This window comes from Podarcis pityusensis, assembly GCF_964106645.2.
Source record: "Podarcis pityusensis genome assembly, contig: HAP1_SCAFFOLD_487, whole genome shotgun sequence".
In the NCBI taxonomy this organism is placed as follows: domain Eukaryota; kingdom Metazoa; phylum Chordata; class Lepidosauria; order Squamata; family Lacertidae; genus Podarcis; species Podarcis pityusensis.
Window position 1 is genome coordinate 19171 of NW_028293257.1, and position 14678 is coordinate 33848.

General features: G+C 46.4%; 1 protein-coding gene across 2 annotated transcripts; it reads left to right on the forward strand.

Moving 5' to 3' along the window:
* The first annotated feature begins 45 nt into the window (after positions 1 to 45).
* Positions 46 to 14672, forward strand: INPP1 (inositol polyphosphate-1-phosphatase). 2 transcript variants are annotated; one of them, XM_081024513.1, is made up of 5 exons: positions 46 to 145; positions 4830 to 5036; positions 9868 to 9928; positions 10416 to 10616; positions 13600 to 14672. In XM_081024513.1, the coding sequence occupies exons 2-5, from the start codon at positions 4833 to 4835 to the stop codon at positions 13776 to 13778; spliced, it is 645 nt and encodes a 214-aa protein (XP_080880639.1). In that variant the 5' UTR covers positions 46 to 145; positions 4830 to 4832; the 3' UTR covers positions 13779 to 14672. The 2 variants fall into 2 exon arrangements, with proteins under 2 accessions (XP_080880639.1, XP_080880638.1); XM_081024512.1 differs by lacking the exon at positions 46 to 145 and adding an exon at positions 453 to 2693.
* The last annotated feature ends 6 nt before the right edge of the window (positions 14673 to 14678 follow it).

Sequence of the window (14678 nt, forward strand, 5' to 3'; positions counted from 1 at the left end):
CTCCTACCTCCATGGCTCCACCCACCAAACCTGGGCACAAATCTCACTCGAGGCGCTGGAAGGGATCCTCGCGGTCATCTAGTCCAACCCCCTGCAATGCTAGCAGTTAACTGCTGGGCCACACAGGCTTCCGGCTTCTCTGAAGGTAATAATTAACAGCAACATCAGTTGTCCTCACCACACAAAATAAGACCCAAGTTAGAAAGAGAATAAACTCCTGGCTTCTAAATTCTCCCCTGATGTTTCCACTATTTCCTGTGGGCAGCTGTCTCCAGGGGGGAATGGTGCCAAAAGTAACCCGGAAGCCCCCACTTCCTGATTTTAATCTAATTAAAACCATTAAATCTAAAACGGGTTAAAATTACCTCAGTTTCCTAAGCATCTGAGTTGTGACTTTCACTGTGGCAACCACCCAAGGGATCAGGAGGTGGCTATCCAGATGTGTTGGACTACCAGCTCCCTGGGGCCAGTGAGCACTTGGACATTCCCTGTTCTAGCCCAATTGTATCCCCTAATTTGGTCCTTGTAGCCCAAAACACCTGGAGAGCACCAGTTTCAGAGAAGGATGCCTTACAGTTGCACAGCATCCAGTCTTTATTAAAACATCCACTCTAGGGCTGCAATCCTAATCCAATTTACCTGGGAGTAAACTCAGTTTAATTCAATAGCGCTTACTTCTGAGCAGGCATGGTTCGGGTTGTGCTACAGGTTAGCAGATTTACCATATGTAACTTCCAAAGCAAATAATATGTTTTTCCCCTGTAAAAATGCTAAGGGATAAAAGTGACACCATCCCACACCCATACGAAATCATGGCTAATTATAGACTAAGGCTATAATCCTAACCCTGCTTGCCTGGGAGTAATTTTGAATAGATGTTGTTTAAAAAGGTTCAAATTTCCATTAAGCCATGAAGCTCACTGGGTGGCCTTGTGCCAGTCACTATCTTTCAGAAAAATTAGAGAACCACATATGCCACCTTGAGCTCCTTAATTAATAAATAAACCTTAATTCTTCATTCAGACTGTATTGGCAGCTCTAAACTGATAAAGGATCTGTGAACTGCCAAATAAGGAACTAGGATATCACATACACAGCCCAACAAGAAGACAGCGTACGAATCAATCTGGCTTACCTGACCCAACAAGCCTCGCCCCCCATGCAAACAAACCCGACTGTGGCCAACCACAGACAACCAACCACACCCTGCCCCCTAATACCTCTCACTACCAAAGAAATGTAGGATACCATGGGTAGGCAAACTAAGGCCTGGGGGCCGGATGCGGCCCAATCGCCTTCTGAATCCAGCCCGTGGACAGTCCAGGAATCAGTGTGTTTTTACAGGAGTAGAATGTGTCCTTTTATTTAAAATGCATCTCTGGGTTATTTGTGGGGCAAAGGAATTGGTTCATATTTTTCCCCCAAAATATATTCCAGCCCTCCACAAGGTCTGAGGGAGTGTGGACCAGCCCATGGCTGAAAAAGTTTGCTGACCCCTGTAGTATAGAAAGAGAACATACCCAGTTGACACTGACACAAAACCCCACATGTACACTATGCAAAAGAATATAAGCCTCAACACCCTACCCCTCTTCTCCCCCAACCTTATACTGTACTCAACACTAATGTCTCACAACAAATGTAACTAATTTGTAAGAAAGACTGTACAACCTGAAAAAAGAGACAAGGCATGTACTTTCGTAAACCAAGAAAATCTTTAATAATTTTTTTTTTTTAAGGAACTAGAAAACAACTCACCACTTTGACTATGTACCTACAGAATACGTTTTTCTACAGCAGTAAATAAAACTACAACCAATCTGGGGTTAGGATATTCTAGCTAAAGTGCAAACCAAAGATGGTGTTGTTTTTAGCATAAAATCATAAACATAATCACTGGGAGTAGGAAGTAAACCCCACTGAGTGGGACTTAATTCTGGTAACCCATGTGTAGGGTTGCACTGTCACTTTTTCTACAGCACCTGGAAATTTTAGGAATAATATACCAATAACTTTTGCTTGGCATGCAGTGACTTCTGGGCAGGCATGAGCCCTGGCACTACTTCTGTTAGAAATTAATGCTGCAGTTCCATAAATACTTACCTGCGACAAAGTCCACTGAACTCAGTGTGACTACTGTATAGGATTGTACTACAATGCTGCCTGCAGCTCTTTGCATAATGTATTTACCCAGGGGTTGTATTCTATTTCACACAGTGGGGCTTTCTTCTCCAGATGAATGTGCACGGGAATGGGCTACGTGCCAGTAATTTGCAAACGGTATGCTGAATGAATGAATTCAGTTATCAAAGACTCCCTTGATCCCCAAGTTGATGGCACCGTGTCTCGGTATGATTTCCTGCTCTTGCCTTGCCTCTTCCCCCATCAGCCCTGCAAAGCACAACAGCCCCGTTTTCGGTATCAGGGTGAAGGATGCCTTCGGGGAAATTAAAACCGCGCGCCGGCTCAGTTTAGGAGATCCTGAGCGGAGCGCCGCGTCGCCTGAGGTTTCCCCGCCCCTGCGAGGGCCGAGCACACAATCACATGTTTCAGGTCGGTCGGGGCAGAGTTGGGCAGCCGCCTCCTGGCCCGGCAGGCGTGGACTCCAGGAGCTGCGCGCTGCGATCCAGCCGGTGGCGGTTCCTCCCCCGGAGCAGGCGCTAGAGGTGCGCGGAGCCCTCGCCGGGAGACAGGTGAGGCGCGGGGAAAGATGCGCCGCGGGGCTTGCCTTCGATCCGTGGCTCCCCCCTCGATTTGGCCCGGCGGGGCTGGCGCGGTTCCTCCAGGTCTGCCCCTCTCCTGGCTCCGGAGCGGGTGCCTCGCCCGGCCCGGCCGGGGAACGGAAACTGGCGCAGGGCGCGGCAGCGGGCGGAACACCGAGCGGCTTCTCATCCGGCGGCGAAGGCGTTAATTTCCGTGACGTGGCACGGCGGGGTGTCTTGGGGTCCCGCGGGGGTGTGGATCCCCCGCCGCGCGCGCTCCCCAGTCATAATAATCGGAGTGGGACGGTGCTGAATAGGAAGGTCGACATTTAGGACACATCGCCATGGGCACATGGTTTACACGGGCTATGAATAGGTAGTTCAAGGCTGCTTAAAAAGTTCTAAAGTCGATGTTGGGAACCTTTGGTCCGCAAAATGTTGCGGAACTACAATTCCCATCACCCCTTTTCATTGACTATTCTTGCAAGGGCTGATGGGGGATGTAGTTTGGCAACCTCTGGAGGGCCAGAGGTTTCTCGCTATTGTGCTAGGAGAGAGGTTCTTGCCCCTTTATTGAATATGTATAAGTGTAAAGAGAGATTCTGGCAGTTCATAGGAAAGGACATTCAACTCCACTGTTTCCTGCTCCATTTTTCCCACCCTCTGCCCCCCATTTCCTCCTTCTGTGTGTCTCCTGTGGCTGTGGACCAAGAAGAATATTGCCAAGGGTTTACTCTGGAATGTTCCTAGTGTTCTTCCCCTAACTACCTAATATTTGGCGTTATATCTTTTTATGTTGGGGTTGCAACTGAGAGATAATCATAGCAAGAGAGGTGTGCCAGGATACTGAATGCTGTTGGCACAAGGCATCTGTAGCATAGAGGTGCTAATTGCAAGAAACACCAGTGAAAGGACTTTTAAGAGCTCATAAAAACGCAAAGTGCTATGCTTCCATCCATTATTCCTATCAGATGATAGAAGCCTGGGCAAAATCCCAGAGCTTTTGTTGGTCATTCACTCTAGCACTGTTCTCAGAGATGGGAAGGAGCATTAGGTCTTCCTGCTGTTTACATCTCTAACTCCGTTTGGTAGGAAATACATGTTCCCTCCTTAAGTGCTGTGCAGTGCATCAGTGCATACTTTCTCAGAAGTTGAGTAAACATGCATAGGACCACACTGTTAATCTTTCTCTCTGCCTCTCCGCTTTCAATAGGTAGCACTGTATCTTTCTGGGTTTATTCTCTTCAGGCTGGCTAGCTAACTGAGTTACACTGGAGCAATTAAGCAGCGACACAGAATTCCCCCACCCACCCAAAAAAAGGCTCCTTACTGGTCTGTACATAGGTGACTTTGCAATCCTATGCCTTTTTACTTGGCGCAAAGTCACCCTTGTTCCATAGGGCTTGCTCCCCAGGAGTATAGGATTGCAGCTGTACTTGTTCGTATTTTAATCCTTTCCTTCCTTCAAGGAGCTCAGGGCTGCATACAAGGTTCTTCTCCCCATCCCTCCTTATCCTTCACAACAATCTTCCCATCTCATTGGTAGGTGGTGTGGGCAGCTTGGTGCCTGACTGAGGATTTGAACCTGGGCCTCCGTGGTCCAGTACTCTAACCACAGTACCATGCTGGCTTCCACTATACCCCAAGCGATGGAACAATAACCTAGGAATCTTGCCTCCTGCATCGCTGCCCCTTTCCCTCTGGGCTTCTGAGAGCCAGTGTGGTGTAGTGGTTAAGAGTGGTAGTCTCGTAATCTGGGGAACCGGGTTTGCGTCTTCGCTCCTCCACATGCAGCTGCTGGGTGACCTTGGGCTGGTCACACTTCTCTGAAGTCTCTCAGCCCCACTCACCTCACAGAGTGTTTGTTGTGGGGGAGGAAGGGAAAGGAGAATGTTAGCCGCTTTGAGACTCCTTTGGTGAGTGAAAGGCGGGATATCAAATCCAAATTCTTCTTCTTCTTCTTCTTCTTCTTCTTCTTCTTCTTCTCCTCCTCCTCCTCCTCCTCCTCCTCCTCCTCCAGGCACTGTAACCAATCAGAGAGGATGGGGTTTAGGATGAAGGAACGTGACTCTTGTGCCTGCCTCTTGAATTTGCATTCACGGTTGCTTCTTCCTTCCCCTGCCCCAGACCATGGCGGCTCTTCTGAAGAGTCTGCTTGCAGCATCGGAGAAGGCAGCCTGCATCGCCCAGCTGTGCCGCCAAGAGGAGGCCCTCTTCAGCTTACTCATTGAGGAGAAGAGAGGGGCGGACAAGAACAAGAAGTTCCTGCAGGACTTCAAGACTTTGGCCGACGTGCTGATCCAAGAGGTTATCAAGCATGATGTGGGGCAAAAGGTATCTGCTGCGGGGAAGGGGCCCCATCACTGTAGGATACGTAAAAAAGGGTTTATATAGCAATCGCAGGCCAGAGCTAGGGGAAATGCAGAAGGGGAAAAGCTCATAGCGGCTGCTGCACTTATACTAAATTGGAAAAATAAAAAAAATCCTTCCAGTAGCACCTTTAAGACCAACTAAGTTAGTTCTTGGTATGAGCTTTCGTGTGCAAGCACACTTCTTCAGATACACTGAAACAGAAGTTGCCAGATCCTTCTATATAGTGAGAAGGTGGGGAGGGGTATTACTCAGAAGGGTGGTGGGAATGGGAGATTGGCAGATAGCTGAGATGAGCCTGCTGACGACTCTTAACGACTGTAATAGGTCTTACAGGAAAAGGCAAGGGGTGAGAAGGTGAGAAATGGCTTAGTCATGTATAATGGGATAAGAATCCAATGTCTTTGTTCAAACCAGGTCTCTCCATGGTTTTAAGTTTGGTAATGAGTTGCAATTCAGCAGCTTCTCTTTCCAGTCTATTTCTGAAATTCCTTTGTAGTAAAACAGCTACTTTGAGATCTTGTATAGAATGTCCTGGGAGATTGAAGTGTTCTCCTACTGGTTTCTCTGTTTTGTGATTCTTGATGTCAGATTTATGTCCATTTATTCTTTGGCGTAAGGTTTGGCCTGTTTGTCCAATATAGAGAGCTGAAGGACACTGTTGGCATTTGATGCCATACACAATGTTAGATGATGAGCAATTGAATAGTCCCGAGATGGTATGTGTGATGTTGTTGGGGCCAGTAATGGTGTTGTCCGGGTGTATGTGGCAGCAAAGTTGGCATCTGGGTTTATTGCAGGCTCTGGTGCCAGTGTCCGTGTTAAGTCTGGTTGTAGTATTATTGTGGGTTAGGAGTTGTTTAAGATTGGGTGGCTGTCTGTAGGCAATGAAAGGTCTTCCTCCCAGAGCTTGAGAAAGAGAACTGTCATTGTCCAGGAGAGGTTGTAGATCTCTGATGATGCGTTGAACTGTTTTAACTTGGGAGCTGTATGTGATGACTAGTGGTGTTCTGTTATTTTCTTTTTTGGGTCTGTCTTGCAGCAAGTTCTCTCTGGGTATCAGTCTGGCTCTGTTGATCTGTTGTCTAACTTCATCTGCTGGGTATTTTAGTTCTGAGAAGTATCTGAAGAAGTGTGCTTGCACACGAAAGCTCATACCAAGAACTAACTTAGTTGGTCTTAAAGGTGCTACTGGAAGGATTTTTTTTATTTTGACTATGGCAGACCAACACGGCTACCTATCTGTAACTAAATTGGAAGCAGGACCTGGGCTGGAGCTGGAGCCATAAGACTATCGGAAGCTGCCTTATACTGAATCAGTCCATCGCACCATCTATATTTTTTTTTAAAATAATATTTATTGATAATTTCAAAATTGCAAGAAAAATAAAAAATAACAAACAACACTACAATACAAAAAAAGAAAAAAGAAGAAGACAATAAAAAAAAGAGAAAAGCACAAAATGTAAAAACCCAATATAACAATACAGCAATAAAAAAGTAAAAAAGAAGAAAAAAGAGAAAAAAAACACAAATCCCAAATTGCATATCCATAATTTCCATTTGCTTATTTCATTGACCTCCTCACACCTCCGGTTTTGTATTCTAGTTTAGTAATTATTTCAGTAAATTTTTTCCATCTTTCTCAATTTTTGTTATAAAATTTGTCTTAACAATTTATCCTAGTAATTAGCTCAACAAATCCTTACCATCTTTCCCCATATTCTATTATTCAGATTACCTTAATTTATTTATCCTTATCTTACCCCTAAGTGCCTTAACACTTAAATCTTAAATTTCAAATATACATAACTCCTAATATCATTTCTGCTAGAGTCGTATAGTTTCATTCCCACATTTTCCCTAATATTCATTAGCTGATTCTAAAATAAAAAAGTTTCCATTATAAGTTCTCTTCCAATCATCATCCAGCGTCTCTTCTTCCTGGTCTCGGGTCATGTCAGTCCTTATTGTCCTTATTGTCCATTCCGTCTAGTCCATCAACCTGGAAGCCTTATGTCCGAGGCCCTTAAATCTCTTCCATGTCCCTTCTGCAATTCTTCTTCATCTTGTTTGTGCTTGCCCTTTTCCTTGTCTCTTGTTGGTCTTTGTCTTAGTTTCTTTCCTTTCTCATTGAGGAGTAGGTCTCTGAGGGATTCCAACCCAAAATTGTCTCCATCACCCTTCATCCAGCTCACCCATTCCCCACAGTCCCACTCCCCACAGTCCTCGATGTAATCCAAAATGAATTTAAAATCAAATTTCAGAATCTCTCCAAAGCTAGAAATCTCCTCATCTCCAGACTCCCCTTGGCCCGCTCCAGCCTCAGTCTTCAATAACAGTGGCTTATGCTCCTGTAGGCCCTCGGGTCTCTCCATTTGTACTATTTGAGGTGCAGCCACATCCTCCTCCATTGTCAACTGCACTTGGCCAGTCGGTACAGATTGATAGATTGGTTCTTGGATGATTTCTGTATCAATGTTATTAACCACAACAGTCAAATCCATTTTCTCATTCATTAAGTCCATCTTTTCATGCATCTGTTCCAGCAAAGCATTTGTCTTGCATAGAGCAAGCAACCAGTCTTTCTCCCAGCTCATCTTTGTTCAAGGTCGAAAAAGTCTGTTCCCACAGTCTTAATCTCACAGATGTTGGGTCTCAAATATGCTGCAACAATAATCTAGCAAGCTCCCTCTAGAGGAGACAATCTACTTGTAGCCATTTTTTTTTTAAGACAAAGGAAAGTTACTTTCATTTTTCAGATATTTCAGACGTTTTTCAGATATTTTGTTTCTTTAAGATACAAAAGGCAACATTAGAATCAACTTGTTTCTCTTCATTAGCTATCTGTCAAAGTGTTACGTTCACCATCAGTGAACCTCAGCAACAGTTTCTGTCTCTGACACCCCGTTCCCAGGTTAGAAACGATGGAAACTTATCCTTCTTAACTCCCTCTCCTGATAGGGTTAAACATAGTTCCCCCCCCCCTTTTCTCCTGCTTCCAAGGGGGGTTTTCAGTGGTTCTAAATGAAGGAAATTTAGTCCTTTTTTGACAGCTTCCCGGCTTTAGCTTGCAAAGTTTTTGCTTTAGTCTATATACAAGGAAACGGAAGGCGGACTTCCTGTTTACACCTTCCCGCTTCGTTACCAAATTAAAACAATTTCTTGATCCAATTTTTCGTTTCTACTCACGGGTACTTGTTTTAAGTCCAATTGTCCACAGGAAAAAGTCAGCGCTCTCTGGCGATGGCTGTGCGGCTTCACTCCGTGAAAGTAGCAGTCAGTTTGTAGCACCGCGCTTCTCACCCCACTTCGCTCCGGAGCCCCTAAATGGGATTCCCCGCGAGTAGGGGGGCGCTTCTGGTGCCCTGCCGAACCCCACGTTCCCAGGCTTCCTCCGCCTGGGATTTCTAGCGGGTCCCCACCTTCGCCGCGGCGGGAAGACCCAGTTTTCACGGAGCCCGTTCCTCCGGTCGGAGGAACTCCGCCATTCACCAATGGCGCTGACCCGGAAGTCCGTCCCTCGCACCATCTAACTCAGCATTGCCCACACTGGCTGGCCTTGGTTTCCATGAGCTTGAGACAGGCTCCTGTTCTAGCCCTGCCAGGAAAAGCCAGAGATTGCACCTGGGATCTTCTGCATGTGAAGGAGATGCGCTGTCGCTGACCTACGGCCCTTTGCAGTGGCTAAGCCACCCTGCTCCCAATGGTTGTGAAAGTGGGAACAACCAGGTGCCTTCATCCTTCACCTGTTGGAATAATAACAGCTCACATCTATAAAGTGTCATATATTGCATGGTCTTTGCATAATTTGCCCAGTAATCCTCAAAATTACTCTGTAAGGCTACCTTATGAAGGTAGGCCATTATTACTATCTGCAAATTAGATCGAGAGAACAGTGGCTTGCCTAAGAGCTGTGTGGTATAGAGTGTTAGACTAGGACCTGGGAGACCAGGGCTCAGATCCACGAAGCTCCTTGGGTGACCTTGCACCAGTTTTCCTGTGTCAGCCTATCCCACTTCACAGAGTCACTGTGAGGATAAAATGGGGGGGGGGGGGGAGAACCAAGTACACCTGCTTGAGCTCTTTGGAGGAAAGGCAGGATATAAAGATAATAATAAAGCAATGTCATCAAATGGGGGAGGGAATTTTTTAGGCCATAACTCAGTTTATTAGACACATGGGAGTGCCTGTAGAGAGGATTCTTTCCCTGGGGTTAAGGGAAGAATTAGATCTAGCCACAAGCCTGTGTGTGTGTGTGTGTGTGTGTGTGGTTGCCCAACCTACTAAGGACATTACAGAACGCAGACATGTCAGAGCAGGACCAGCCATTCAAATAGTGCTAGTGCATTCAGGAGAAAAGTCTAGGTTATTATTACTATTTTAAATACTCCATTCCGTCAACACAGACACACACCAATTATGAACTTAAAACATAAAAGCCCTAAAGGGTTAAAGAGCTAAAAACACATATGAGAAAATGAACTTGAAAATGAATTACAAATTGTTCAAAATTCTGTCATAAAATGAACATAATTTATGTTCAGTTCACCTGACAATTATGGAAGCTGCTCTCATGTGCAGTTTAGAGATATTTGTCCTAATTCCATGAACATCATTAAACCAAACTAGTTCATTCCAAGCCCTGATGCACAGTTGTCTCTTTCTGATCCAGTGGGAACTGGGGATGATGGGGCAGAAAGACCAAAATAACCTTCTCTCAGACCTGACTCATTAGTGTGACTAAGCCACTCTCTCTTCTTCCTTTCCCCTTCTCCATTGTTGGCGCTACCAGTTTCCAGAATTACAAGATCATATCCGTGGTGAGGAGTCCAACAAATTTGAAAATGGCCTCGGTGAGTGATGGCGTCCTTAAGTGGCAGGGAGAGGGCAAATTTTTATTAATTGCTCTATCAAACTGCTGGTCCTCTTTCTCGGCTTTATCTTAATTAGAATCATTGGCTGAGCCATCATCTTCTGTTGCTACACACTCTGATGCTTGAAATTAGACTCCGTTTTCTATTCCTAAAGTCAGTTCTCCCAACTCCAGGTCCCTTTTGTTGCACGCGAAAGACTTTTCTGAACCGCACTTGACCTTTTTTATTGGCTACTGTTCTTCTAGCCTTATATTTTTCAAATCTACCCATTTCACAACAACTAGTCATCTGAGGAACCCCTGTGCATTACCCCTTGTAGTCTCTCTGAGATGTGTTTAGATCAGGGGTTGGCAACCTAAGGCTCATGGGCCACAAGCAGCCCATGGGAGTCGTTTTACCAGCCCGCAAGCCACCCTCCAAGGAAAAGCCCTCCAGCATACTAAACTTTATTTTTTGGGACTTCTAGGGGAGACGGTGGTGGTGCAGGTTTGCCCCACACAACAAGAAACTGCTGCCCTGTTGGGAAAAGTCCTTGACCGGAAGCAAGCGGCAGCCGAGCTGCTGGCTGCAGCTATTCATCAGGAAGTGGTGCTTTCAGACCCAGTGCTGGATGATGTGGCTGTGACTATCTCCACAGAGAGCATGGCTGTGTGGATTGATCCCATAGGTAAGCCATGTGTCGTGGGTGGATATTGGATTGAGCACTCGATGGGGTCGGGAAATAAGAGTTTGGGCTCAGTTGGGCAAGGGGATCTTCCTCCCAGAGGATTTCTGCTTGCTTGCTTGCTTGAATGTATCTCCGTGAGGGTGTTTTCTTTTTAGGGGGTTGGTGGTAAGTTGCTTTGAGTTGCCTTGGGCAAGAAAACTCAACCAATAAATAATAACAACAGCAACACAGAGCCGTTGCTAGTGGGGATCTAGCCAAGGTTTCTGCCCTGGATGAAGCTTCCAGAGGGGCACCATTGAGGCCCCTAGCCTCCCAGTATGTCTGGGCTTCAGCTGAAGAGAAAGATGAAAAAGAGCATGGCATCCACAAGCTCCTTCCCCTTTCCCCATGAAGCTGAAGAAGGCTTATTTACAACACAGTTTCAGGGAGAGGGAGAGTCGGAAAATCTGGAGAGACTGATTGGCTCTCCCCACTGAAGCAGAAGATAGGATCCCCTGTGGATTTGCTAGTGTGAGAAAGAAATTCTGGAGGGGCAGAAAAATGAGGAAGAGAATCAGTTGGACTAGATGATTCTTAGGGTCCCTTCCAACTCTACAGTTCTATTGATTCTACAATCCCTTCAGAACTTTGAATGTTTTTCAATAGCTAAGGTTGAGTCATTTTCAGACTGTACATGATCTACACACAGGAAAGTAAGGTGTGTGAGAGCATTTTTCCTGCCAGAGGCAGTTCCCTGGCAAGCGCTGGTCAGCCTGGCTGCATTAGGATTGTAATGGAAGGGCGCTTTCTACTTTAGACTCGCAAAAAGCATTTCTTCACCTTACCTGGAACCTAAAATGACTACAAAATTATCATTTCCTAAAATGAGTAATCAAACAAAAATAAAATTGAAACGAATCTTGTTGATGCTTGGGAGTAAATTTACACGTCAAAACTCCTTGAAAGGGTTTGCACAGAACCAAGAGGAGGGGTGGGTGGCAAAAAACCTCAAAGAGGGGGAAAACATTTTTTTTAAGGAAACCAGAGGGTCTTGGCTGATCTTATGGAAATGCAATCTTTTAATAATCCTATGACCAAATAAATCCAATTCAAACCCTGACCTCAGATAGACAATTACTGCACAAGGAAGTTCTACTTTTGACAAACAATTTGCTTTTACTGGAAGGGATGCTCGTTTTCCCTTTGGTCATACAGTCATCATACCTCTTAGGATTCCTTTGAATTCAAATAATACATTGCCTACTTTTTATGCCCTTTACGAATAAATGTGTTGAGGGGTGGGTGTGTTTGTATGTACTGTATGTATGTGTATGTATGTACACAAACACACATCCGGGGGGTTGGGTGCCAAATGGGGTCTTTGACCCAATTTAAGAAAGCCTAGTTTCAGTCCTGAACAACAACAACAACAACAACAACAACAACAACAACAACAACAACAACGTAAGACAGGAAAGGGATAGCCAACATCAAGTTCTCAAGGCATTCTTGGACTGCAGCTCCCATCAGCCCCTGCCAGCATGGCCAGTTACTGAAAATGATGGCAGATCCTGGACATTCAGAAGGTGGCTCGTTGGCTACCTCTCACATAGGAGTTACTTTTACACTAAATCAGACTATTGGTTTGCCCGGTCACTGTGTACTCTGATGGAAGTGCTCTGATGGCAGGCATCTTTTTCTGCTGCCTCAGGTCATTTGCCCAGTTCTGCCTCTGCTCCCACCCCTGGCCTATGGCCCTTGGAAGGGAATGCTGGAGGTTCCTCAGTCCTGGAGATTCCAAGGCTTGAACCTTGGAGGTCCCATAGGTGAAGCAAGTGCTCTCTTGCTTTGCTGCAGCTGTTGGGACAGGGAACCCAGGGGATACAGTTTCTACTATCCTCCCTCTGTGGGGACTACTAGCTTTTGGCGAAAGTTAGCGGAGATCCATTCAGCCACCTCCAGCTCCCTTCTCACGGCCTTATACCACCAGGCCCAAGTACCATATTTGTCCTCCTAGCCCAGTACTGTCTTCTTCAGCCTCTGCCAACCCTGGTGCTCTCCAGATGTTTTGAACTACCATTCCCATCATCCTCAACCAGCATGGCTGTTCTGATTGAAACGGATGGAAGCTTTACTCCGAAGCACCCGGGTGGTGCACCAGGTTGGCAGTGGCTGCTCTGCTCTGACTAAAAGTGGCTCTCCATACATGCATACAAACACACACACACACCCCTCAACACATTTATTCGTAAAGGGCATAAAAAGTAGTCAATATATTATTTGAATTCAAAGGAATCCTAAAGGAGAATGTTAGCCGCTTTGAGACTCCTTAGGGTAGTGATAAAGCGGGATATCAAATCCAAACTCTTCTTCGTCTTCTCTCCAGGGACTTGGGCCCTTAAAAATAAATAAATCAATAAATTTTGTTAGAGTTTATAGAGAAAAATACAAAACTTAATATCAAATATCTTTTTAACCCAACATTAGTCTAAACAAGATAAAAATGTAGTGGAAAAGGACAAAAAAAGAAAAAAGAGAGGGAGAGAGAGAGATAGGGAAAAGCTTTAAAAAGCTGTAAAAAACAGGTCTTTCCTTCACCTGCTACCTCCTCTTTTACCTCCCTAGCTGGAAATGCTAAGGAATGGACCTGGGACCTTCTGCCTGCAAAGTCTGGGCTCCAGACACAGAGAAAGCTGCCCGACACTTGGGCGAGACCCTTAGTCCATCTCACCCAGTGTTGTCTGCATTGGCCGGCAGTGATTCTCCAGGGTTCCAGCAGTGGTCTCTCCAGGCCTACGTTAAGATGCTTGGGATTGAACTTGGTACCTTCTGCATGCAGAGCAGGTGCTCTGCCACTGAGCTACGGACCTTCCGCCATGAAGGGGCCCTTCTGCTGCCCATTAAAAAAATGGCAATTCTGCCATGAGGAGGAGCTCTCTGAGCCTTACTCTGAACTTCTTCACCAGACTTGGAACTGGCGATCTCACGGATTCTCTCTCCTCAGATTCCACCAATCAGTACATCCGTGGGCGTGGAGATGTCCTGCCTGTGGATGGCATCTACCCCTCAGGGCTGCGCTCGGCGCTGGTGCTGATAGGCGTATACAACCGTCACTCAGGCGAGCCTGTCCTGGGCATCATCAATGAGCCCTTCTTCCAGGAAAAGCTACCAGCACGCAGGTAACAGCACCACCACAGGGCACTCTTCCACAGGTGGGCTAGCCCATTGGGTACCCATCAGTGCATGCTGATGGAAGAGGCTTGACCCAGACTCACAACTGTGAAGCTTCGCTTTAATCCATGTTTCATCTAGAGAAGTTGTTGCTTTTCAATTCCACTGCTCAAGTGGGGAGGCGTGGCATCAGGGCCGTCTTTACCCCGGGGGTGCAAGGGGTGCGGGGCACCCAGGTGCTGAATTCTGGGGGGTGCCAGGCACCCGCCGCTGAAGCCGCCTAAGCTCTTAACTATCTACCTGTTATGAAATAATAAATATTTTCAAAGCCAGCCGCTGCTGCCACCTCCACCCTGGCCACTTTCTCCTCCCCGGAGTCCCACCCTGCATGGAGAGGCGTTGCTCTCTCGCCCACCATTGGTTCGGTTACTGCGTCCCTCTTCTTCTCTTTCCTCCTCCTGGGGAGCTTTTAAAAGCACCTGGATGTGAAGCTGCACGCCTTTGTGGAGCTCGGGCACCCGGTTCTTGAGGGACAACAGCAGCGAGACTCAGAAGAGCAGGATGCCGCCGCTGCCGCCATGGCCTCACCTGCAACCACGGAGAAGTATATCTTGGGAGTAGATGTGGGCAGCACTAAATTTGGGGGCACTGGGCGGATCTTTGCACCCCGGCGGCACATATTCTAAAGACAGCCCTGCTCGGCGTTATTAGCTGATCTAGCCCATGTCTGCATATGAACCCCTCTCAAGCCAGGTGTGTGTCTCAGGGATAGAGCGCATCTTATGCAGCAGCAGGTCTAGATGCCACCTCCAGCATCACCTGCCTGAAACTCTGGAGAACCCCTGCCCATCAGTGGGGACAATCCTAATCTAGATGGACCGAGTGTCTGGCTTGGTATAAAACTGCTTCCTG

Coding starts and splice junctions, on each gene's coding strand:
- INPP1 (XM_081024512.1), top strand. CDS start 2,334: ATGGCACCGTGTCTCGGTATGATTTCCTGCTCTTGCCTTGCCTCTTCC. Junction 9,929..10,415: donor CAAATTTGAAAATGGCCTCG/GTGAGTGATGGC, acceptor TGGGACTTCTAG/GGGAGACGGTGGTGGTGCAG. Junction 10,617..13,599: donor TGTGTGGATTGATCCCATAG/GTAAGCCATGTG, acceptor CTCTCTCCTCAG/ATTCCACCAATCAGTACATC.